Source organism: Panthera pardus, unplaced genomic scaffold (genome assembly GCF_024362965.1).
Source record: "Panthera pardus isolate Hobbes unplaced genomic scaffold, ASM2436296v1 HiC_scaffold_5, whole genome shotgun sequence".
Taxonomy (NCBI): domain Eukaryota; kingdom Metazoa; phylum Chordata; class Mammalia; order Carnivora; family Felidae; genus Panthera; species Panthera pardus.
In genome coordinates, this window is record NW_026526980.1 from 19,173,867 (window position 1) to 19,198,360 (window position 24,494).

Sequence of the window (24,494 nt, forward strand, 5' to 3'; positions counted from 1 at the left end):
GAGAGAGAGAGAGAGAGAGAGACAGAGTGCAAGTGCGGTGGAGGGTGATGAGCAGATTTCTCATCACCACAGAGGCAGACACAGAATCCAAAGCTGGCTCCAAGCTCTGATCTGTCAGTACAGAGCCCAGCATGGGGCTCGAACCCACAAACTGTGAGATCATGACCTGAGCCAAAGTCGGATGCCTAACTGACTGAGCCACCCAGGCGCCCCACCAGTGTCTATGCTCTTAACACAGCTGCCTCTGTGTCGGGGTCAGGTTTCCTGAACAGTTGGGGCTGGCCTGAGTTAGAAGTCAGAAAGAGAAAAAGAATGCACACTAAGTGTTCTTCCCTCCTGATTGAGTCTTCCACCACCTGTAAGAAACGTAGGCACCACTGTAACCCTGTTTCCTGGGAAGGCAGCAGAGAGGTGTTGAGATTTTCCAGTCTCATTGCCAGGAAGTAGCAGAGAGCCCCAGCCCTCAATACTCAGCCCTGCAAACACTGCCACTGAAGCAAGATGGGAGAAGGTATGTGAAACCCACCTGCACGTGGGCCTGGGGGAGAGGTGGGGAAGCTAAAATAGAGGGACTGGGAGGGTCTGCCCACAGTGCCCTTCCCAGTTCCCAGAGGACAACTTCCATGCTGGGAGCAAGTTTGCTCTATGTTGGACTCTAAGGTTTTTACATTCAACAATTCTGAGTTTTTCAGACAAGGCACATAGGGGCTAATTGTCCAAGGTCACTCACATAGTACATGGGGAAACTGGGATTTGAACCAAGGCAGTCTGGCCATGGCTGAGGCGCAGAGAGGGGTGGTGAATGGCCCGGGGTAACACAGTCACAACCCCAGAGCTAGGAGCTGCTGGCTCCCTTCTGGCACTTGACTCCTAGCCAACTGGGGGGCGGAGCAGAGGTGGAGCTAGGGAGACCCAGGTGGCCTCTCTGAAAACCAGAGTACAGGCGGCAGAGTGGCCTGGAGCAGCATGAAGCAGAGCTGGGGACCAGAGCTGCTCATCCTGGGAGCAGTGGTTCTCATAGAGGGTGAGCCACCCATGTTTGGGTAGGGGAGTGGTATGGTAGGTGTTCAGGGGCCACCCTCTGCCCCAGCAGCCTTGCAGCCTGGTGTGTATGTGAGGGGGCATGCCTAGGGGAGCGATGGTTTGCCTGTGGCGATGTAACCATGTCTGGCTGTGTATCAGAGGAGGTGTATGTGGCCACCTTTGTCAAAGTGGGTGTGATTTTCTTGGGCTAGATTACAATCTATGTCTGCAGTCATTATGCCTGTGTGTGTACCCTGTGCCCGTCTGCCTATCTACTTCCAGAATGACCTTAGGCAAGTTCTGGGGGCCCTTTGGCCTCAGTCTCCCCGTCTCTACATATGTCCCATCTTTCCTGGCCCAGATGTTTCTGTGCCTGTGATGGGGAAGAGGCAGGGTAGGGGATCCTTTGGTAAAGTCTCTGGTGGTTTGTGGAAAGGTGGGGGAGTCTGAGTTGTCAGAACAAGGGTGGGGACTCTCAATCTCTTGGAGCCCTCCCCCACTCAGACATGACGTTGGCCTCTAATCCTTCCTCTTAGGCATTCACGACTGAGGGCACAATTAAGCTAATGCTCTCCACATATACAGGCCGCCTCCCTGACTCAGTGGCGGGGGCTGGAGTTAGGGGATCTGAAGCCTGGAGGAAGTTTGGACTAGTCCCAAGATGAACCCTGGCCCTGCTTCTCAGACTCAGGAGTGCTGAGCACAGCTGAGGGAGGAGAATTAATTACTGAGTGTACGCTCTGAATAGGTTCCAATAAAAGCTGTTTCTTGGCCTCATATATTTTCATTCTGGGAGGGGCTGGTAAGGTAGCCACACAGTCATAGGCAAGGACCCAGGGCCCATCCCCCCAAACCTATCCCTTCCACCAAGGCTGGGCCATGCAGGTAAGGCTCCCCTAAGTCTCATCTGTGTCTCTCTCTTCCCAGGTCTTCAAGCAGCTCAGCACGGTAAGCTTTGGGGATATGCGGCCAGGGCTTCCTTAGGTCTGGCTTGGGCCTGTGATGAGGGAAGGACAGGGACCTTCTGTCATTCTGATCCACCCCTCTCCACAGTATGTGGGCAGCGTGGCCCTGGCCCCCCTGAGCCTCAGGAGGGCATCACAGCACCTGGTGAGTGGCCCTGGCAAGCCAGTGTGAGGAGGCGGGGGGTCCACATCTGCAGCGGATCCCTGGTGGCAGATACCTGGGTCCTCACTGCTGCCCACTGCTTTGAAAAGTGAGTCATGGCTGGGGTCAGAGTTTCCGACTTTTGGGGGTGGGGTGGGTGATATGTCCTCCAAACTCTGTAAAACTGACTCCTGCCCCTAGAATCACAATGTATCATTTACTGAAAGTGTGCCATGTGCCAGGTACACATTATCAAGTTAAGTTAAGCCTTGGTAGAAGATTTACAAATGAGGAAGCTGAGGTTGGGAGAGGGAAGGACCTTGCTTAAAGCTCTGGGCTGATTTTTGTCCATCTTTCACCTACCTGGTGGTGTCCTGGTTGGTGTCACTGTCCCCCTTTGCATTCAATGCCTTGGCCTTATCCCTCCCCTTCCAGGGCAGCAGTGACAGAACTGAACTCCTGGTCAGTTGTCCTGGGTTCTCTGCAACGTGAGGGGCTGAGCCCAGGGGCCGAGGAGGTGGGGGTGACCGCCCTGCAGCTGCCGAGGGCCTATAACCACTACAGCCAAGGCTCAGACCTGGCCCTGCTCCGGCTCGCCCACCCCATGGCCCGCACACCCCTCTGCTTGCCTCAGTCTACCCATCGCTTTCCTTTTGGGACCTCCTGCTGGGCTACTGGCTGGGATCAGGACACCAATGATGGTAAGTGCTGTCCCAGAATGAATCCCAGAGAGGCACTGTGCTTGCCCAAGCTCACGCAGCCTCAGCTGCCAACCATCCCTGTGCTCAGATTTATACCCCCCCCCCCCCACCAACTCCCTTTCTTTTGCCAGCTCCCAGGACTCTACGGAATCTGCGCCTGCGTCTAATCAGCCGCCCCACGTGTAACTGTCTCTACAACCGGCTGCACCAGCGGCTGCTGGCCAGCCCAGCTCGGCCTGGGATGCTGTGTGGGGGCGCCCAGCCTGGGGTGCAGGGGCCCTGTCAGGTCTGATGGGGAAGATGAGAAGGGAGCAGAAGGGGAGGAGGCCTAGCCCCGAGCTGGGTGCTTGATCCACAGGGAGGGTGGACCTGCTGCTGTTAGAGGGTGTCTGTCCATGGCTGGGGCTGAAGTGTCTATACTTGACTCCTTTTCCCGGCTCCAGGGAGATTCTGGGGGCCCCGTGCTGTGCCGTGAGCCTGATGGACATTGGGTTCAGGCTGGGATCATCAGCTTTGCATCAAGCTGTGCCCAAGAAGACACTCCTGTGCTGCTGACCAACATGGCTGCTCATAGCTCCTGGCTGCAGGCTCGAGCTCAGGGGGCAGCCTTCCTGTCCCAGAACCCAGAGACCCCAGAGATCAGTGATGAGGACAGCTGTGTAGGTATGAGCAGGGGATGTTAGGAGTGGGACGTGTTCTGGGCAGCAGACAGAAGCACAGTGAAGCAAGTTTCAGCTCAGAACAGAGAATTGGTACAAGGCAGTCACACATTGCTGGGGGCTAACTAGGGGGGCATTTAAGGCCCCTTTCAGCCTCTAAGATGGGAACCATTCCATTTAAGGGCTGAAGGGGCAAAGATACTTCAGAACTTTGTGCATTTAAAAAAATTTTTTAATGTTTATTTTTGAGTGAGACACGAGAGTGTGAGTGGGAGAGAGTCAGAGAGAGAGGGAGACACAGAATCCGAAACAGGCTCCAGGCTCCAAGCTATCAACACAGAGCCTGATGCGGGGCTTGAACTCACGAACGGTGAGATCATACCTGAGCTGAAGTCAGATGCTTAACCGACCGTACCACCCCGGCACCCCTAGAACTTTGTGTATTTAGAGTTTAGGTATGAAGAGGGATCTCTGAGATCTGATTGAAGGTTGTGGGGGTAAGCTGCAAGTTTCCAAGCAGGGACCCAGTGAGAATGGACAGGGCAGGCTCCCGCTCAGGATTCTGGCATTAAGTAACTAACATGTAAATGGCATGCAAAACTATTCCTGGAACGAAGTTGTATCTTGATGGTTAAGAGAAGTACTAGTGAGCCAGGAATTCTGGGGCCAGTCCAAGCCCGGAGGGGCACAGACAGAGAATGATGAGCAGGGCCACTCCCATGAGGCTAGACCATCAGGGTTTAAAAGCTTAGGCCCTCCCTGGTTTTTGAGACTTAAGTTGGCTACCTGCCTGTGGTTACTGAGCTAGAAAGTCACTTAACCTTTCTGGAACTTTGGTTACTTTGGTAATGAGGGTAACAAAATCCAACTTAAGAGGATTTTGTGAGGATTTGATAGTACGTGGGAAGCGCTTAGCACAGGCCAGGCATGCGGTGAGCACTTAGCAAGAAGGCAGATGATGTAATCTGTCTGTTCCAGCCTGTGGATCCTTGAGGAGAGGAGGTCCCCAGGCAGGAGCCCCCTCCCCATGGCCCTGGGATGCCAGGCTGAAGCACCAGGGGAAGCTGGCCTGTGGTGGAGCCCTGGTGTCAGAGGAGGTAGTGCTGACTGCTGCCCACTGCTTCATTGGGTGAGCCATGTCTCTCTTGCCTTCATGCCCACGCCTTCGCTGGCAGGCCTGCCACTCGATGCTGTCAATGATGCCTCTCTGCACAGGCGCCAGACCCCAGAGGAATGGAGCATAGGGCTGGGGACCGGACCAGAGGAACGGGGCCTGAAGCAGCTCATCCTACATGGGGCTTATACCCACCCAGAGGGGGGCTACGATGTGGCACTCCTGCTGCTGGCCCAACCTGTGACACTGGGCCCCAGCCTTCGGCCCCTCTGCCTGCCATATGCCGACCACCACCTGCCTGATGGGGAACGTGGCTGGGTCCTGGGGCTGCCCCACCAAGAAGCAGGTATGTAGGACAGGCCCATCAGCAGCTGTCCATCCATCCTAGAGGCTGTCGGGGCAGCTGGGTCTTTTCCCTTGCCCTATAGGTGCCAGCTCCCCTCAGACAGTGCCTGTGACCCTCTTGGGACCCAGGGCCTGCAGCCGGCTGCATGCAGCTCTTGGGAGCGACAGTATCCCCATTCTGCCAGGAATGGTGTGTACCAGTGTTGTGGGTGAGCCGCCCCACTGTGAGGTGAGCCCCCCCACTGTGAGGTGAGCCCCAGTCCTCCAAACCTTACTCCACAGACCCCTGGCATCTTTATCCTGTAACTCACAGACCTGCCAGGCTTGGCCTCCAGACCCGCCTCTCACTTGAAATTGGGCCTTTCTGCCAACTGGCTCCCAAAGAGCCAGAGCCTCATCCCGGCCCCAAGCCCCTTCTGCCCCCACAGCTGCCTAGGGAAAAGAGGAAGTCACCCAGTGTCACCTGACTCCTGACAGGGCCTGTCTGGGGCACCACTGGTGCATGAGGTGAGGGGCACATGGTTCCTGGCTGGGCTACACAGCTTTGGAGATGCCTGCCAAGGCCCTGCAAGGCCTGCAGTCTTCGCGGCACTTCCCGCCTATGAGAACTGGGTCAGCAGTTTGGACTGGCAGGTCTATTTTGCTGAGGAGCCAGAACCCGAGGCAGAGACTGGAAGCTGCTTGGCTAACATGAGTACGTGGCCCTGGGGCCTCCCTGCTAACACTTCCCTCTCCAGACCCATTCTCTCTCAATCCAGGGAAAGATCTGTTCTGACCCAACCTCTTGCTGCCCTGGGTGGGGTAGCGGACATAATTCTGGTTCCTCATCATTGTGACTTGGAGCAGGCCTCAACTTCTTCAAACCTCAGTTTTCTCATCTGTCATAGGGGTTAAAGTAGCACCTTCTTCCTCTTCCTTCCAGGGAGGGAAGAAAAGTTTTGAGGATGAGGCCAACCCCACCCTCCTTCCTCTTCCTGACAGGCAAACCAGCTGGCTGTTGACAGGTGGCTCTGGGATGCTGCAGACGCAGTGAGACAATTCCTGCATCACTGCCCCTGTACCTCTCCCATTCCCCCCACCCACGCATGATTCCAGGCACTGGGGCAGGCCCAGCAGCCCTGTGGGCTCTGGGAAGGAGCACGCCTGGACCGGCAACTGCCCTTAATCCCCACCCTGCAGGCCAGGGAGATGTCGCCTGTGGATGCTTCCCTACGCCCAGCTCCGCCGTCCAACGCAGGCGTCCCCAGCCTTCCCTAGTCTTCCTCCCCTCAGATATGATCACACCAGCCGCTTACTTTGAAATTTTCTTTTTTTGGGGGGGAGCAATTTTCCTTTTTTTTAAACTTAAATAAATTGTTACAAAATAGACTTTAGAAAATAAGTTACAAATTGTAGCAAAAGGCTCCCCTTCCATAGGCAACATTCCCACCTGTGGCTCTCTGAATCCACCTCTCCCTCTTGTTGGAATCTGGCTGGTGACAGCGGCCCCACATTGTGGCAGAGCCTGGCACCGGGCTTCTTGCAGGGCTGGTCATAGGGAAGAGCATAATGACAAAGGCTGGGGAAAGGAGAGCCTTCAAGGACAGGGATATGAGGAACACCTTACCCCTTCCATGGGCAAGAGGCCAGATCTGGGTCCTCTTCACAGCAGGAGAGGGAAATAAGAGATGGGGATGCCTAACTACTCCTGAGCAAAACATGGAGATCAAGCCTTTCCCTACAACCCGCCCACCCCACCCCGCCCGTATTCTGATCTTTGGAGACTTGAAGTTCAGAGGGAGAAGCTGAGGTCTGCAGGCCACTGGGGTGAAGGATCCAGAAGTGGGGTCGTGGGGGTAGGTGGAGGGGGCAAGGACAGGTCCCGTCTGCCTGCTGCTGGTGCCTTTGGGGCTCCTGGGGAGAAAGAGAGGAGGTCACTGACTGAGGCCGGCAAACCCCACACAGCTTGCACCCCCTCCCTAGCCTGCAGGCCATTCTGCTGCTACCCCCAACCCCAGAGGCCTGCATGTAAACTAATGATTTTTCCAGGCCTAACTGGCTCCTCACTCATTCCCTTGAGGTCACAAGAAATCTTTTATCCTGAAAGCCATCTTGTCAGCTCTCTCACGATACTCTCACCCACCATCCCCTCCTTCCCTGATCATTTCTGGTCAAGGGCCCGCCATCTTGGGGATACCCACCCTTGGTTGCCACTAAATGGAATAGATCTTGGGAGAAGGCCTACAGATCTCTAGAGGAGGCAGAGGACATGAGCCCAGGGCTCAAGAACAGACTGAGGAAACAGGCTGCCCCACTCCCACACAGCCTCATCCTTCAGTCGGGCTGGGTGGAGTGACTTTCCATGGAAATTCCCCCTGATAGAGGATGGGAGATAGGGGCTAATGACTGTTGTTGCCTCAGCTGGGCCTGGCTTCAAAGAAACAATTATCTGTGACTCAATCCTCCAGTTAAAGGTGTGCTGGAGGGAATGGGGGTATGCAGGTGGAAAAAGTGGTTTGGTTGGCTCCTAAAAAGGAGATGCGCAGCAGAGAGAAGAAAGGGTAAAGGGTTCAATATAGGGAAGAGACATGAGGCAGTATCAGTACCTAAGGACCAAAGGTCTAGTTTCCAAGAAGAGAGGAGGGGGACCAGAGACAAAATTCAGAGAAAGAGGGACAGGGAGCTGGGGGCCAACCAGTGACCAGTTTCCCTGGCCAGGTCAGCACAAAACACAAAGCAGTCCAATCTGGGGGTGCCTCCCAACCCCATTCTTCACCCTCTTGCTCCCTGCCTACTTAGGGAAAGAGCACCACCTAGGCCATTTTTCTCTGGAAATCATTCCTTTACTGGCTGGATCAGGAGTTTCCAGATATAGTAGACACATGGCTGCCTCCCCTCCCCAAACAAAAAGCCCATTCTTCTTTGGTTCCTGCACAGCAACTGCCTCTGCCCCTGCCCACAACCACCCCCTCCCCCCAGCCCACTGTCCAACCCACCATGCTGTTTACCTGACCCAGGAGTTCTGATCTCTGCCCTCACCAGGCAGCATCCTCAGACCAGTTTCCTCCATATCCAATTCCCCACCCTCCACTCCTGCACAACCTCTTGGAAACCATGTGACCCTCTCCTCTCACTCCTTGTCCCCCCACCCCCACTCTGCCCACCTACTCTGGAGCCCTTCTGTCCCCTGCCCAAGCCATTCATGTCCCCGTACCAGAGCTGGCCACTGTCCATTCCTCCTGGTGCTGCTGCTGGTGCTGCTGGAAGCTGATTCGGCGGCGGAAGTGGCGGGGACAATGAGGGCAGGTGAAGGGCCCTTCCCGGGGTGCATGGACTCGTCCATGACCCTCCAGCCGGGCAGCTGTCCGGAAGGCCTTGCCACAGATGCTACAGCGGTGGCGCTTAGGGTCTGTGTGGGTCCTGCCATGGTTCTTAAGGGACAGCAGGTTGGGTAGAAGTTTGGGGCAGAGGGAACAGGGATAGAGTCCAGTGGTGTGGGCCTTCTGATGGTTCAGCAGGCTACCGGCATGGCGGTAGGAACGCCCACACTGGGCACAACGGAAGGGCCGTTCCTCGTCTTCAGCCACTGTGGACTTTACTCCTTGCCCCCCATTAGCACTCCCAGTATTGTCTCCTGGGGTCCTGGGGGGTTCTGATGGGGCCTTTTGGATTTCCCCTTGGCCAGGGAGATCCACCTCATCCTTCACAGCCCCACCTTCAGGACCTCTGGCCTCCTCTCTCAGGGGTGGCATCTGACTGAGGCCGCTGGCATGTGTGTGTAGGTGGCTGGCTAGTTCATGATGGGACTGAAAGGCCATACCACACTCAGGGCAGGCAAAGGTCTGGGCATCTATGTGGTTGTGGCTGTCGGTCTTAGTGACCACAGGATTCAAGAACTCCTTGGAGCAGAGCAGGCAATAGTGGCGGTCTGTCTTGGAAGGGCTATGGCAGTTCAAAGGGTCTTCCGAGTGGCAGTAGGTCTTGCCACAGTGGCTGCAGGAAAAGGTGTGACTCTCTTGACGGAGCTCAGGTCGGCTGTCTCCATCGTCCCAGCTATCCACTGGACTCAGACTAGGTCCATTGGACTGGCTGTTGCCAAGGTGGCAAGGACTCTTGGGGATGCTGTTCCCTGACTCATCTTCTGGCTTGGTCAGTATATGACCCTGAGGAACCCAATCTCCACCATGATCCACTGGTCCCCCATCTCCTTGCCTCCCTTCTGCATTCCCCATGTCCCAGGATACCAGTTCTGTGGCTTCTGAACCTGTTGCCCTGATGGGGCTCAGACTCTGCCCCCCCAGCCTCCTGGCTCCATCCTCCAGCTGGAGAACTGACTCAGTACCACCTGATGTGTCCTCTAGTCCCTGGTCATTAGCCAGGTTCCCCTCACTGCCCTCTGTGCCATTTGGACCTCTCGGACCACTTTTGGTATCCTCATGCTCTCGCAGGTGCTGCTCCAAAGATCCCCGGCCAGGGAAGCCTCGGCCACAGAGGGCACAGCGCACAGCTGCTCGCCGAGATAGCCCTGCTCGCCGCCGCCGGCTCTCTGAGTGCAGCCTCTGGTGGTCCTTTAGGGCCATGCTGTTGGAGTAGGTCTTGGGGCAGGTGGGACAGCTGTATTGGCCCGTGTCGTGGCTGCGCCGGTGGTTTAGGAGGCTGCCAGCATGGCGGTAGGTCCGTCCACATTGCCCACACCGGAAGGGCCGATCTTCCCGAATCAGCTTCCGAGTGCCCCCGCTCCCACCCCGCTCAACATGCACCCGCTGGTGGCTGGCCAGCTGTTTCCGCAGGCGGAAGGCCTTCCCACATTCGCTGCAGCGGAAACGCCGGGGATCTGCATGGATGCGCCGGTGGTTTTTGAGAGACATGAGGTTTGAGAAGCCTTTGGAGCAGGCCTGGCAGCCAAAGTGTCCAGTCTGGTGGCTCTGCCGGTGATTGATGAGGCTGCCAGCATGCTTGTACGACCGGCCGCACACCTCACAGCTGAAGGGCCGCTCAGAGCTGGCCTCAGTCTGGCAGCTCTTCTCTGCAGTCTCCAACCTTGGCTCCACCTCCTCCCCCTTCACAGCGGCCTCCTCCCACTCCTCCTCTTTCACCCTTGCCACCTCCTCCAAGGGTTCCACTTTAAGTTCCTCCTGAAACTTTCCCACATCTGCCTGCCCCAGCCCTTCTTCTGCCATGTTCTGGGGCTCGCTGCTGCCTCCTGCCTCTGGCACGGGCCCCACTTGGGGCTCAGAGCCTTTGCAGCGGGGGTGGTTTCGTAGATGATTACGGTAGGCAGCCAGGTTGGGGTAGCAGCGGGAGCAGACAGGGCAGATGAAATCTCCAGTCTGATGGATCTTGCGGTGGTTCACCAGGCTGCCCCCATGGCGGTAGGTCTTGCCACACTGGTTGCAGCGGAAGGGGCGGGGTTGGGCCTCCAGCGAACTTTCCCCACCTTGCATGCAAAGGTTGTCTACAACCATGGCACCTACTCCCTCTCCAGACTTTGTGTCCCCACCCTCCCCAGAGAGGCAGGCCACTGTGTCCTCAAAGACATGGTCATGGTCTGCAACCCTTCCCATAGCATCACCTGACTCTAAGTGGCTGGGAGACTTGTCTATGGTGTTCCCAGAACTCTGACTTTGGTGGTGACGCTCCAAGCTCCCTAGGTCATCATAGGTCTGACCACAGCAGCCACAGATGTGCCCATAGCCAGCTCCATCCAGTGCCTCCACCTCCCGCTGCAGCTGATTCAACAGCTCTGCTTCTGAGAGCTGCAGTGGAGGGCTACGGGTGGAGGCTGCCCCTGATGCTCCTTCCTCTTCCCCCTCCTCCTCTGAACCCTCAGTCATGCCAGAGGAGTCATGAGCTTGGCGCCGGTGAAGCCTGTAACCGGCCCGTCCTGGGAAGATCATGCCACAAAGGCAGCAGAGGAAAGGCTGTGCAGGGGCTGCCTCCCCGGGCCCATGGTTCTGGAAGTGGCTGCGCAGGGCAGGCAGTGAGTCAAACTCCTTCGGGCAGAGAGAGCACTGATAGATGCCTGGGGGGTGGCAGGGCCTATGGCTCAGCAGGCCAGTGACATGAGGGAAAGAATGCCCACAGTCAGAACACGTGTGGGAGACCTCAGCCGGCCAGCTAGTGACAGCTTCAGGAGAGTGGCAAGAGGAGCTGGGCTGGTCAGTGGCTAGTTTCTGGTCTTCACCCACCCCACTGAGATCATCACAGAAGCGAGTCCCATTGCTTTCCTCATCATCTGGGATGTCCAAGTTGTCAAGGAAACAAGCCTCCTTCTTTTCCAGTCCTTCCTCAGTACCTCTGCTCTCTTTATCACCCTGGAAACAGGCCTCATCCCTCTCAAGCCCACATCTATCCCTTTCAGTGTCAGCCTGCAAACAGCCCCCATCACTTTCCAAGTTGCCTTGGGCTACATTAGGACTTCCCCCTGAAGGGTCTTGCGGACAGTCCAGGCCCTTACTGTTTTCCACCAACTCCTGGGCCCAGCTCCCACCGGATGGGATTTTGGCTTCTCCCCCACTGCCAGCACTGCTAGCTCGCCTCCGGTGCTGCTTGCTCCACCGCCCACTGTGGCGTCGCAAATGGTTCTTCATGGCGGCCATAGTGTGGAAGTGCTTGGCACAGGCCCCACAACTGAAGTCCCCCGTCTGGTGGGTCTGCCTGTGGTTGATAAGGCTGCCTGAGTGACGATAGCTCTTTCCACAATCTTGGCATGCAAAAGTCCGAGGAGGGGACACCCTAGTCTCTGTCTTGCTGTCTTCCCTTTCCCCATGGGTCCGGCCATGAAGTTCAAGGCTCTCAGCGTCTTCAAAGAGCATCCCACACATGCTACATATCTGTGGTGCTGTCCTATCAGCTGCTGGGGGGACATCAGTGGTCTCCTCTTTGTGTTTGCACCCATGCCCCTGATCAGTGGGTGGGGCTGCCTCTGCTTCCATGGGGTCAGGCGGGAGCTCTACCTTGAGGTGGCTGGGGGGACCCTCAGCCCCTGGGCCTGCGCTGCGGCGAGCAGCTTTGCAATGTACCCGCACATGGTTCCGCAGGGCCATAAGGTTAGGATACTTGCGGGGACAGAGTGAGCACTGGTACTCTCCTGTCCGATGGCTGTGGCGGTGGTTCACCAGGCTCCCCCGGTGGCGGTAAGCCCGACCACACTCATCACACTTATAGGGGCGGTGGTCCAGGGTGGTGGTGGGGACCTCTTCATCTTTGTGGGTGGTATCAGCCAGATGCAGGGGAGCTGGTGGCACTGATGGCTGCCCGTCCTCCCCAGCTCCTTGCCGGGGTCTGTGATGAGCCCGCACATGGTTTTTGAGGGCAGCTGCATTGAACAGCTGCTTGGAACAGATGGAGCAGGGGTAGACACCAGTCTGGTGGCTCTTGCGATGGTTGATGAGGCTCCCAGCATGGCGGTAAGTACGGCCACAGTCTCCACAACGGAAAGGCCGATACTCCTCTAGGCCACTGTCCTCTAGCTCCCCAGAGGTGCTGAGCTCCCCAGAGCAGTTCAGCGTCTGTGTACTAGGGAGCTGATCCTGGCTGCTCTCATCTGTGTGCCCGTTGGTGGTGGGCATCTCTTTCTCTTCCCATAGCCGCTCTTGCCTTTCACCCTCATGGGACTGTTGGTGTTCCAGCAGCTCTCGGGGGATCCTAAAGGCACGGGGACAGTGGGGACACTGGTAAGGCTGATACTGGGCATGGAGTCGGGAGTGGTTCTTCAGAGCCATGAGGTTAGAGAACTCTTTGAAGCAGATGGCACAAGGGTAGATGCCCAAGGTGTGGCTCTGGCGGTGGTTCGTGAGGCTCCCAGCATGCTTGTATGTCTTGCCACATTGACTGCACTTGTACCGCCGTTCTTCCTCAGCAGGAGGGGACTGAGTGGGCTCCTGGCCCCCTGTGAAATTCACTACTGATTCAGCCAAATACTGTTCCAAATTGCTAAGGAGGGTGCTGGCTGGGGTGGGGAGCGGGGTGGCTCTGGTAGAATTGGTAGTGGGCCCCCAGCGCTCTGCACCCTCCTCTGAATCTGGCTGGCTTTCCCAGCCTTCTCTTTGTCGGGTGGGTGGATCTTCCCAAGTGCTCAAAGCTGCCCTGGGGTCAGGCCCAGACTCACAGCCAAAGGTCTCTTCCTCATGTTTTTTCTGGCTTGTCCAGCTTTCCCCAGGGCTGAGCCTGTGGTCCCTGGAGTCAGAGGATGCTGTCTCCCCTTGAAGATGTGGAATGACTTCCTTGGAGCGGGGAGGCCGGCGCCTACGGCGGCCCTCCGGAGCATGAGTCCTCATGTGGCTCTTGAGGGCCACGGGATTGGTAAAGTCCTTGCCACAGGTGGTACAGGGGAAAAGTCCAGTCTCGTGGGTCCGGCGGTGGTTGACCAAGCTCCCTGGGTGACGGTAGCCCCGCCCACACTGCTGACAGCGGTAGGGCCGAGGGATGCTGTCTGCCTCCTCACTGTCCTGCTTGGAAGATGGATGGAGCAGCTCGCGGTGCCGGGACAGTTCCGGAAGACTAGGAAAGTGGCGCTGACAGTCAGAGCAGCTGAGTGAGGTGGGCACGTCCTCCATGGGGCAGTGTGGCAGAAACCTGGAGGTTCAGGAAGAGCAGGCAGGTGGCAGCAGCATCTTCCTCTGGTGGAGGGGCCAAGGCCTAGGAAGAGGGGGTGGTGGTCAGAAGGAAGACCTGAATTAACTTTGCCTCTTGGCTCTATAAGCAGCAAGATCATCAGAGGTCACAGAAATGTTCCCCAAGCAGTAATGCCCAGGAACTTGCTTTCTCTTGGATTTAAGGCCTCCTGCACATAAGCTCCCCAAATATGAGAGCTCCCCTAGGCCTAACTCATCCTAGAGGTATAGATAAGAAAACTAAAGTCTAGAGGGATGCAACCTACCACAGACCTACCAACCTACCTCTGTTCATCAGACCAAATCCACAAAATCTAACCTTCTCCTCTCTATAATTCTGGAACAACCAACCAACCTACCTCCTGTGACATATTAAAAGGAAACCTAAAACTTTTCTAGGACCTTCAATGTGAGAAGTCTAATTCTCTCTCCTTGATCCCTCAGCTAAACAGAGTAGCCTAGAGACACTGAAAAGCAGCCTTTTTCTCCAGTTGACAGCTGAGGATGTGAGAGGTGGGGGCTTAAAGCCCTCTTCAGAGAATGGGCTGGCCTGTTCCCTCACCTCCCCTATTCCTTTCAGGGTCACAAAGTCTCTTTTCTAAAAGACTCTCTTGGCCACTTCCTTCACCTACTTCCCCTGAGTCCAAATCATCTTCTATCTTGGAAATTCCAACCCATTTCTGGTTGCTCTTCACCCCCTACCTACCTTTTTTCTTTCCTACACCTCCTCACTATACCCTCACCATCCCTTCTTATTTTTTCTATCTTCTCTCAAAATACTTATGACAACAACGCATGCTGAGCATTACCATGTGCGGAGCACTGTGCTAAGTAAAGAACGTTCGTTGTGTCACTTAATCCTCACAACACCCTGCAGTGCCTCCTTAGTCCAGTTTACACAGAAGCAAACCCACTGACTCAGGCAATTTTTTTTTCCAAAGCCCTTACTCTTCCCATAGTAGGCCCCCATGTCTCCTGTATCACATTGGCCTTCGCTGACTCTTGATTCTTCACTCCCATGGGATCCCTGTATGTACAACTCATATCTCCGGATCTAAAGCCCCTCCAAACCTGCTCCTCGACTTCTCAACTCACAAAGCCCCTTCGCTTGAGCCCCTTCTCCTGATCAACCACCAACCAGGTCTTCTCGCCTCACTCATCTCCTCGGCCAATTTCTTCTCAGGACCCCTACCTCACTCGGGTGGCCCCTTTTCGTTCCCGCCGCGGATGAGTCCGTTGGGGACCGCGAACGGGAGCGCGCCTGCGCACTGGGACCCTCACCCTAACTGCAGCCGCGCGCCCCAAGGGGTGGCTGTGGGGGGGCTCTCGCGCTCCCACAGACGCACACTCCGCCAGGGCTCCTGGGAGGTGGGAAGGGAGGGGAAAAGGGAAAGGGGAAAACGGAGAAGGAAGGAGGTAGAGGAAAGAAGGCGCAGCTGGCTCGAGCCAGGAGTCTACCCCCAGCTCCGCGGACACTTCCTATTGTTACTAGGAAACAGGAAGTGTCCTAGCCGCAAAAGGTTCCCCCCGAAACCTCTGCCTGGAGAACACTTCCTGTGCCGCCTCCAAGCAGCAGTTGTACACAGACACACTTCCGGGGCTAAGGGAGAGGTAGCTGAAACGCGACTCTGACCCCGCCCACGAGGGTCAAAATTCTGCGTTGCTTTGCATTAGTCTAAGCCACACTTCCGGCAAGAGCTGCGAAAATCGTTCCGGTGCATATTGGCTGAAAGCAGAAGAGGAAAAAAAAGGGTTCTGCTGTTCTGGCCTCAGTACTTTGGCGACACTTTTCGTGGAGCTCCCTGAAAACAACTTCCCAAGACAGATGGAGGGAGCTTCATTCACTCCTCGCTACTGAGGGAGATGTGGTGGAATATAAGTGGATTTCGGTGCTACAAAGCTTGCGCATGGCCCTTCTGTATTCCCGCCTTCCAGTTCTTGGTGATCTGGCCCCAAGATAGCAATAATCCGGTATATGCCGTAAATCTGTCTGGCGTCCTCTGTCGTTAGCACCCACAGAGACCCCTTTCAAGATGTTGCTCCGCCACTTTCACCTGCAGTGCTCGGGTAAACTTTGCCTTCCTCCCTAGCTGGGAAAGCTCCCTCCCACTTCCGCTTTCCGGCCCCGCCTCTCCCTCCCCCTCCTCCTCCCCCCCCCCCCCCGCTGGGTCCTAGCGCCTGCCCCTCCCTGGCAGTGTCCGGGCTCCGTCGGTCAGAGCAGCTGCCGCAGACGCCACGGAGCCAGCCCAAGTTCGTTGAGGTAGGAAACGCCGGCGGGAAGCCGCAGGGACCCCCCCGGGCCGCCCCAGCGCAGACGCTGTCCGAGAGGCCTCAGTTTCCCTGTGGGTGCAGAGGGCGGATGGGGTTGGCCTGGCGCGAGAAGCGCGGGCGGGGCGGGAGGAGTGCGGCCCCGGGAGGGCGCAGTCGGGCTCCGGCCCAGCGGGTCCTAGAACCCGCCGGCTGTCCCCGCGGGCCGGCTGCTGTGGACGTCTGGGCTCGGCTGGCACAGCTGCCCGCCTTGCGCGGTGCGGGCCTTGGGGGTCCTAGAGCCCGCCATGTTGCGGGCTTTTGTCCCAGACGCGCGGCCCGCCTAACAAGGTCCCCAGCGCCTGCGGCACCCCTCCCCGGCCGAGGTCCTGGCCGCCCCTCCCGCGGTCCTAGAGAACGCCATCTTGCAGGCCTTTGTCCAGCGTCCAGTCCTTGGCCCATTCATTTGTTCATTCTCTCATTCTTCGTTCGCTCCTTCTTGCCTCGTTCTCCGAGGCCCCGTTTTCCCAGCCTTCGGAGACGAGTCAGCCTAGGGTCCTGCCCTGCGGGGTTGTCTGTCTGGTGGGGGCGCCGACAGATAGACTGTTGCAGAGAGCGAGAAGCGCCGGGTTTCTGCCGCTCTCGGCCCCTTCTCACCACGTCTCCTAGGCCCTAACGCCCTTCGAACTCCGACGAACCTCAGAGACCCCATTTAACTAATGAGAAAACTGAGGCCCAGAGCACCGTGGCGCCCTTACCTCTACTGCCTTTTAAGTATTTTTGAGGGCACTGAGAAAGCAGGTATTTGAAGGATGCAAAAGAATTTTCCCATGGGAGAAGGCGAGCAAGGGCTGCTGAGGCAGAGAGAACTGCAAGTGGAGATGCATTTAGGTGAGAAAGTTTGAGAATTGAGGCTGGAGCTTAGTTCGCTGTTGGGAGGGGGACACACTGCGGCTGGAGCTGAGGCTGAAAAAGTAGGTTAGGATTAGGTTGTGAACTGACCAGTTTGGAGGCCTAGGAGATGATTAGCTTTCACTTCTGCACAGTTCTCAGTTCCCCATCCATCATCTCACCAGGTCTCAATGGCTCAAAGGCCTTACTGGCATCTACTTGTTTACACATGGGGGAGACCAAAATGCAGAGAAGAGAAAAAGCAGCTCCTTTTTTTTTTTTTTTTTATTTTTTTTTTATTAAACCTCATCCTTGCTCACAGCGTCATAGCCTAAGCTGTCTGGGAATTAAATCCCTGCATCTCTGGCATTTTACAGCCTGGTCAGGCAGCAGGCCCGCGTCCCCCTCCTAAGCCAGTAGTGAAGCAAAGAGAAACCTCCCTCACCAGAGCAATGAACCCACTATGGGATAATGGGGCGATTTTTGGAACTTGTGAAATTGGAAAGGCAGAGAAATTCGGTTAATAAATAGTTGCTGGCAGACATTCTCACAAACACCTACTATAGGGGAGGCAGAAGCAATAGGCCTGGGTTTGAATTCTGTCTCAGAGGTTGATTCATTCACTTTGTTTTGAGGCACCAATCACAGTTTTAGGTGTAGAGGATATAAAATAATAAAGGTTCCTGGCTCTTTGCCAGCCTAGTCTCTGGTGTTGGAGACAGAAAGTTAACAATCAAGCTATAAAATGTGTAAGTGCTACCAAAGCAACAGTCAGGACAGAGAGCAGAAATTTGGGAGGCAGACCACCTGACTTTGAATACTGGCTGTAACCATGACCGGTTACTTCATTTCTGTGTGCCTCAGTATCCTTGTCTGTAAAATGGGGAAAATAATACTGTTTAACTTAATCCGTTCAGGCTAACCATGACAAAAACCCCACAAGACTGAAGGGCTTAAACAACAGAAATTTATTTCTCACAGTTCTGGAGGCTGGGAAGTCCAAGATCAAGATGCTGGCCAATTCAGTTCCTGGTGAGGACTCTTTTCCTGACTTGTAGATGTCCACCTTCTTGTTATGTCCTCACATGGCTTTCTCCATACATGTGTGCATTCAGTCCATAGGAAACTTCTAGGCAGTTGTGAGGCTTAACTTGAGTAGTACACACAAAATGCATAGAATGATACCTGGCCCGTGGTAACCTTGCAAGGAATGTTATCCAGATGAGCACCATAAGGGGAACTAAAGAGGAGGAGCAAGAATGCAGATAGCATTAAGAAAGGCGGTCAGGAGGAGCACCTGGGTGGCTCAGTCGGTTGAGCGTCAGACTCTTGGTTTTAGCTCAGGTCATGATCTCAGAGTTTCATGAGTTCAAGCCCCAAGTTGGGCTCTGCACTGGCAGCGTGGAATCTGCTTGGGATTCTGTCTCTCCTTCTCTCTCCGCCCACCTCCCCCTGCACTCACACGGTCTCTGTCTCTCTCAGAATACATAAACTTAAAAAGAAAAAGAAAGGTAGTCAGGAAAGCCTTCTTTGAGGAGGTGACAGGGAGCTGAGGCCCAAATGAAATCAAAGAGATTTCACACAATGATCCTTGGGGAATAGTGGTTCTGGCAGAGGGGACTACTAGTACAAAGGCCCTGAGGTGGGAAGGAATTTAGCTATTTTTGGAAAAGAAAGACAGCCTGTGTGAGTGGAGCCTAGTGACACCATGAAATGGAGGGGAAGGTGAGGTAGGCGGGAGTTAGATCATTCAGGGCCTTGCTAGCCATGGAAAAGATACTGGTCTTTGTCTTAGGAGCAGTCGAAAGTCCCCTGATTTGTCTCATAAACCTGAAGTAAATGAAGACTGGTAGAGAAAGAACCCAGGGGCCTGAAGACTTGGATTTGAGTCTGTGCCTCTTGACTAGTTAGGTGTGCTTGTAAAGTGTTTTTCCTTACTGGGGCCTTAACCTCCGTATATGAAAAAGAGGCGTCATAGTGCCTCTCCTAGAAGCTTTGTGAAGACCCAAGGATGCGTCTTTGCTTCCTAAGTGTTGGTTGGCATGGCCCTGAGAGGATGTTTAAAGTACAGCTTTCTGGGGCACCTGAGCCCGGTTAAGCGGCCGACTTCGGCTCAGGTCATGATCTCGCCGTCCATGAGTTCCAGCCCTGCGTCGGGCTCTGTGCTGACAGCTCAGAGCCTGGAGCCTGTTTCAGATTCTGTGTCTCCCTCTCTCTGACCCTCCCCCGTTCATGCTCTGTCTCTCTCTGTCTCAAAAATAAACGTTAAAAAAATAAATAAATAAAGTACAGCTTTCTGAGTCCATCCTCATGCTCCCTGGATGATTATTCTCATGCAGGGGACGGGGTTCACAGACCTGACTTGGAGAAACATAACTCTAGGGAGTGATGGGTGGAAGAGTCCTCAGTGAACAATGAAGTGAGGAGCTAATGGTGGGATTTAGATGGGGGCCTAGCCCACATGGCCCTCTGCTCTTTATGGAGCTGGGCACCTGTTGGGACCAGCCTACTTCCCTACCTTTTCCCCAGGAAAGTGCTTCCCTACCTTTTCCCCAGGGAAGTGCTTCAGGAGGAGAGATGTATACCTTCAGCTCTCTGATTTCTGGTTCACAGGTGGGAACACTGAGGCCCAGAGCTCAGAACGCAGGGGTCAAGCCCTCTGAGAGGGAAACAGACATAAAGGGTGCTGGTTCTGGTCTCAAGGCAGTTCTACAGGGATGAGAGAAGGTGAAGATGTGGCCTGAATTCAGGGTTCTGGTCACTGTAAGGTTGGCCCAGCAGCAGACAAGTCTGGGAGGGCCCAAACGACTGATCAAGGGCCCAGCAACTCAAGGCAAGTTAAACATCTGATTCAAGTCCCAGCTGTTGAGTCTAGCTTTGTGACCATGGGCTAGTCACTAAATCCCTTGGAACCTCAGTTCATTTGTTTGTAAAACGAGGATAAGATCTCTGTCTCAGGAAGCTGTAAGAGAACTAAATAAGGTAGTGTGCTCAGCAAAGTGTCTGGCTCTCAGAAGACTGTCAGTAATTGAGGGCATTTATTCATATCATATCACTTCCATTCAGTCTTCATCCAACCCTGTGAGGTAAGTACTATTATTACCTCCATTTTTCAGATGACAAAATTGAGGTCTTGTGGCATAAAGTAAATGTCACAAGGTCACTGCTAGGAAGTGAGTGAGGCAAGATTCAAAGCCAGGCAGTCTGGTTTCAGAGACAGGACACTTAACCACAATGGTACATTGTTTCTCTGGGCCTCCGTTCCCATATCTGTAAAAAAGGAATCTATATAATAGAACTTTTATTGCAATGTTGACGTGAAGTTTGAGTTAATATATGTAAAGAGCTTAGGAAACTGCCTTTTATTTAGCAAGTGCTCAGTAAATGTGAGCTATCTTTTTTATTAAAGAGAAACTTTATCAGGCAGTCTGTCCAGAGATGGTCTGGAAAGGAGGTAGTGACTGCCTCATCCAGAGACAGGGAAGGATCCCCTGGGAACTGTAGGGGGAAATTCAAACCACGGGGAAGGTTGGTCCTCAAGCCCTTTAACTCACCTTCCAGCACCAGCACTTAGTGGGAAAAGTGAAAAGAACCAAGCTGAGGGTGGAACAGAGTTGTGTGGGATTGGGGCCAAAGACCAGAGGGGAAATGCAGGAAGAGTTTCCTGGGGGGAGTGGGGCTCAAAGGAAGGATTGGTGGGATTTGTAACAGCCAGGAAGGACCTGAGAGTTTGCGTGGTATGATGGAAGTCACGGAAAGTTATTGAGCAGGGGACAAAGTGTCACATGATACTTTATGAAGAAGCTGTCTGTGCACATAGCAGATGATGCGTGTAGGGGTGGGGACTGAGGCAGGGCCGCTAGGCAGAAGGGTGCTGACTATAAAGATGCAGCCCTGGCTGGGTCAGAACTTCCTCCCTGGGTCAGAACTTCCAAGCCACCAAACCCTGAGGTATACAGATGAGGAAACAGGCCTAGAAAGGAGCAGTAGAACTCAGGCTTCTTACCTCCCAGACTGGATTCTGCACACACCTGGCTCCCCTGCCCTGTCTATAGCAGCATCCTCCCTCCCCCTGGCCACCCCCAGCAGCTGCTGCTGAGCCCTTCCTAAGTGGATCTGCCCATAATCCTCTTCTTTTCATCTCCTAGGGAGGATGAGCTGGTGTTAAGACTAATGCAGCCATTAATCCTATTTCCTCCCAGCCTTGATCCCCAGGAGCAGCTGGATGGAGGGTGTCTGGGCTATGAATGAGAAAGAAGGGGGCTTATCCAGAGCAGGTGTCCCAGGAGGCCAGGCTAAATCAGATATATTGATTATACTGAGACACATGTAATTGCTAGCAATGGCTCAAGCCACCTTGAGAGTAACTGAGCTCCCCATTACCAGAGCTATGGGAGCAGAAGCTCAACAGCAATTCCAGAGCAGAGGGTGGACCAGGATTCCTGTCTAGGGTGGAGTACCTTACAGCTGTGCAAGGCCAGGATTCTGTGTGAACAGTTGCTGCCTCTGAAAGCTAACTAACCAGAAGGGAAAGACAAAATACATACACTGGGGACCTACTTCTTCCAGACAGACGGTGCCAATCACCAGTTAGCCCACTAGTTCTGCCTTCTTCTGGACCTACCTCTGTCTTCTCTGGGCACTTGGTAACCTTCAAGTCTGACCCACATCTACGTAGCCTCTGTGTCTGCAGGCATGCATAGGACTCTGTGTCCTGGCACAGGCCTTAGATGCTGAGCTGGAAAAGGAAGATGGTGAGATGGACGGAACCTGGGCCTTCTGGGAATGTGCAAGGTTTGGAAAAGCCCAGAGGCTGGGGAGAGAAGTGCAGGTGCACATTTTGATACCTCCAGACTCCTCTCTTAGACCCTCAGAGGTTACCTGGTCCAACTTCTTTCCTCAATGAACAGACCAGACAGGAAACTTGAGTGCAGAGTGTTAGACCCAGGAGTGTTTGGAAAGAAGGATGTGGCCATCCCCCATGGGAAATGCTGGTAAGACAGAACTCCTCTCTGAGGCTTCGTTAAGGATAGAGGCCTTAGAGAATGGCAGAAGGATGTGGCTTGTGTCTAACTTTGCTTCTTTCCCAGAGAAGCTCCGCCCTCTGAGGCCATGGAGGTGGAGTCTACGGAGGCCCGGTCATCCTCGGCCCTCGGCTACAAGCGATCCGGCCGTCGCTACAAGTGCCTGTCCTGTACTAAGACATTTCCAAATGCGCCCAGGGCAGCGCGTCACGCTGCCACCCATGGTCCTGTAGACTACACAGAGGAGGTGGCGGAAACGAAGCTGAAGCCGGAGACAGAACCCAAAGCAGAGGATGCCAGCGGGGACAAGGTGTCAAGTGCATCGGCAAAGCCTCGGCCTTATGCATGCCCGCTGTGCCCCAAGGCCTATAAAACGGCACCTGAGCTGCGCAGTCACGGTCGCAGCCACACTGGTGAAAAGCCCTTCCCTTGCCCCGAGTGTGGCCGCCGCTTTATGCAGCCAGTGTGCCTGCGTGTGCACCTGGCCTCACATGCTGGCGAGCTGCCCTTCCGCTGTGCTCACTGCCCCAAGGCCTATGGCGCGCTCTCCAAGCTCAAGATTCACCAGCGTGGTCACACTGGCGAGAGGCCGTATGCTTGCTCCGATTGCGGCAAGAGCTTCGCCGACCCTTCGGTGTTCCGCAAGCACCGGCGCACCCACGCGGGCCTGCGGCCCTACGGCTGCGAGCGCTGCGGCAAGGCCTACGCTGAGCTCAAGGACCTACGCAACCATGAGCGGTGAGGGTGCGGTGCTGTGGTGAGGGAGCCGGGGTTGGGAAGAACCGACCAGGGGCGGAGGAGGGAGGGATGTGGCGCAACAGCGGTGGCCCTGTGACCAACCGGGCGTGGGGTTGAGGCTCAAAGAGGGAAAAGAGCCAATGGGAAGGTGAGTGGGGCTGGGCCGTGGGGAGAAGCTGGTGGCCCTGGTTGGGCAGGGGCGGGGCAGACTATGTTGGGAGGGAGCCCTGGAGGATTCCGTTGGGATCTGATTGGCCTGGGTCTGACTGGAAAGGGGACCCGCTGGAAGTTGGGCCACCGGGAGGGTCTCTGGTGGAGGTTAGTAGGTGGGAGTGGGGTCTGGCTGTTGGTGGGGTCTTATCTGGGATCTAGACACCTAGCCTGAAGATTCCCTACTCTGGGGTGCAGCCCTATGTACCCCCTACCCCCGGGATGTTAGGAGCCCCTAACTCACAGCAGACAGGCAGCAGTGGTCAGGTGAGGGACCTGCCACCTTCATGACCCCTCCTTCACACTCCACAGGTCCCACACCGGTGAGCGCCCCTTCCTCTGCTCGGAGTGTGGGAAGAGCTTCTCCCGCTCGTCCTCGCTCACGTGCCACCAGCGGATCCATGCGGCACAGAAGCCCTATCGCTGCCCAGCCTGTGGCAAGGGCTTCACGCAGCTCAGCTCCTACCAGAGCCATGAGCGCACTCACTCGGGCGAGAAGCCCTTCCTGTGCCCACGTTGTGGCCGCATGTTCTCCGACCCCTCAAGCTTCCGGCGCCACCAGCGGGCGCACGAGGGGGTAAAGCCTTATCGCTGCGAGAAGTGCGGCAAAGACTTTCGGCAGCCCGCAGACCTGGCCATGCACAGGCGGGTGCACACAGGCGACCGGCCGTTCAAGTGCCTGCAGTGTGACAAGACGTTCGTGGCGTCTTGGGACCTCAAGCGCCATGCGTTGGTCCACTCAGGCCAACGGCCCTTTCGCTGTGAGGAGTGTGGGCGAGCCTTCGCCGAGCGAGCCAGCCTTACTAAGCACAGCCGGGTGCACTCAGGTGAGCGCCCCTTCCACTGTAACGCCTGTGGAAAATCCTTCGTGGTATCGTCCAGCCTGAGGAAGCATGAGCGGACCCATCGGAGTAGTGAGGCCGCAGGGGCTCCCCCTCAACAGGAGCTGGTAGTAGGGCTGGCACTGCCTGTCAGTGTGTCAGGCGAGGGCTCAACGGCCCCGGCAGCAGGTGCAGGGCTAGGGGACCCTCCAGCAGGGCTGCTAGGGCTGCCCCCCGAATCAGGTGGTGTGATGGCCACCCAGTGGCAAGTGGTAGGCATGACGGTGGAACATGTGGAGTGCCAAGATGCTGGGGTTGGGGAGGCTCCTGGTCCCTTGGCAGGGGCGGGCGAGGTGGGAGGTGAGGAAGTTGACGAGAAGCCACCGCAGTTTGTGTGCCGGGAGTGTAAGGAGACGTTCTCCACGCTGACGCTGCTGCGACGGCATGAGCGCTCACACCCAGAGCTCCGGCCCTTTCCCTGCACCCAGTGTGGCAAGAGCTTCTCTGACCGGGCTGGGCTGCGCAAACACAGCCGCACCCACAGCTCTGTGCGCCCCTACACCTGCCCCCACTGCCCCAAGGCCTTCTTGAGTGCCAGCGACCTGCGCAAGCATGAGCGTACCCACCCCGTTCCCATCGGGACCCCCACGCCCCTCGAGCCCCTTGTGGCTTTGCTAGGAATGCCTGAAGAGGGACCAGCGTGAAGCCCATGCCCCTCCACCTCACTCCCAGGAGCCCAGGCCTCACGGGGTGCGTCCTGAACCTCTCTTTGCCCCGGCTCACTCTTTAGACTCCAGATCCCTGCCCCACCCCCGGGCAGCTAGCTCTCCTTGCCAACAAAGAGCTGGGGACGATGGAGGTGGGCAGCAGCTATTGAGAGATGTGTCTCTGAGTAACACTCATTAAAGCATTCACTTTGACACTGAGTTGTCTTCTGTGTTTTGGTTGGGTGGAAAGGGAATGGGAGTTTGGACATCAGATAAGGTTCAGTGGAGACCCCTGGATTGACAGATAAGAAAC

The 24,494-nt window shown here is 55.6% G+C and overlaps 3 protein-coding genes across 7 annotated transcripts; 2 read left to right on the forward strand and 1 right to left on the reverse strand.

Moving 5' to 3' along the window:
* Positions 1-76: 76 nt before the first annotated feature.
* Positions 77-6,317, forward strand: PRSS53 (serine protease 53). The gene is made up of 11 exons (XM_019436271.2): positions 77-1,024; positions 1,951-1,971; positions 2,077-2,239; positions 2,566-2,831; positions 2,963-3,117; positions 3,275-3,494; positions 4,469-4,619; positions 4,706-4,950; positions 5,033-5,178; positions 5,427-5,643; positions 5,931-6,317. Exons 1-11 carry the CDS (start codon positions 967-969, stop codon positions 5,948-5,950), a joined length of 1,662 nt encoding a protein of 553 aa, XP_019291816.2. The 5' UTR covers positions 77-966; the 3' UTR covers positions 5,951-6,317.
* On the forward strand, positions 4,897-24,394 carry ZNF668 (zinc finger protein 668). Of its 5 annotated transcripts, XM_053894546.1 has the most exons (4): positions 15,703-15,803; positions 17,663-17,713; positions 21,772-22,443; positions 22,966-24,394. In XM_053894546.1, the coding sequence occupies exons 3-4, from the start codon at positions 21,794-21,796 to the stop codon at positions 24,176-24,178; spliced, it is 1,863 nt and encodes a 620-aa protein (XP_053750521.1). In that variant the 5' UTR covers positions 15,703-15,803; positions 17,663-17,713; positions 21,772-21,793; the 3' UTR covers positions 24,179-24,394. The 5 variants fall into 5 exon arrangements, with proteins under 5 accessions (XP_019291814.1, XP_019291812.1, XP_019291810.1 ...); XM_019436269.2 differs by lacking the exons at positions 15,703-15,803; positions 17,663-17,713 and adding an exon at positions 4,897-4,950; XM_019436267.2 differs by lacking the exons at positions 15,703-15,803; positions 17,663-17,713 and adding an exon at positions 15,505-15,610.
* Positions 6,241-14,849, reverse strand: ZNF646 (zinc finger protein 646). The gene is made up of 3 exons (XM_053894545.1): positions 14,736-14,849; positions 8,143-13,568; positions 6,241-6,842 (listed from the first exon to the last, which is right to left on the reverse strand). Exons 2-3 carry the CDS (start codon positions 13,484-13,486, stop codon positions 6,721-6,723), a joined length of 5,466 nt encoding a protein of 1,821 aa, XP_053750520.1. The 5' UTR covers positions 13,487-13,568; positions 14,736-14,849; the 3' UTR covers positions 6,241-6,720.
* Positions 24,395-24,494: the final 100 nt, after the last annotated feature.

What these genes read in the sequence shown, in the direction of transcription:
- PRSS53 (XM_019436271.2), top strand. Translation starts at nt 967, where the DNA reads ATGAAGCAGAGCTGGGGACCAGAGCTGCTCATCCTGGGAGCAGTGGTT. An exon ending in GGGTGCAGGGGCCCTGTCAG is followed by an intron (nt 3,118 to 3,274) that starts GTCTGATGGGGA and finishes TCCCGGCTCCAG; the next exon opens with GGAGATTCTGGGGGCCCCGT. An exon ending in GCTGCCCACTGCTTCATTGG is followed by an intron (nt 4,620 to 4,705) that starts GTGAGCCATGTC and finishes CTCTCTGCACAG; the next exon opens with GCGCCAGACCCCAGAGGAAT.
- ZNF646 (XM_053894545.1), bottom strand. Translation starts at nt 13,486, where the DNA reads ATGGAGGACGTGCCCACCTCACTCAGCTGCTCTGACTGTCAGCGCCAC. An exon ending in ATGGACAGTGGCCAGCTCTG is followed by an intron (nt 6,843 to 8,142) that starts GTACGGGGACAT and finishes CTTTCTCCCCAG; the next exon opens with GAGCCCCAAAGGCACCAGCA.
- ZNF668 (XM_019436269.2), top strand. Translation starts at nt 21,794, where the DNA reads ATGGAGGTGGAGTCTACGGAGGCCCGGTCATCCTCGGCCCTCGGCTAC. An exon ending in GACCTACGCAACCATGAGCG is followed by an intron (nt 22,444 to 22,965) that starts GTGAGGGTGCGG and finishes CACACTCCACAG; the next exon opens with GTCCCACACCGGTGAGCGCC.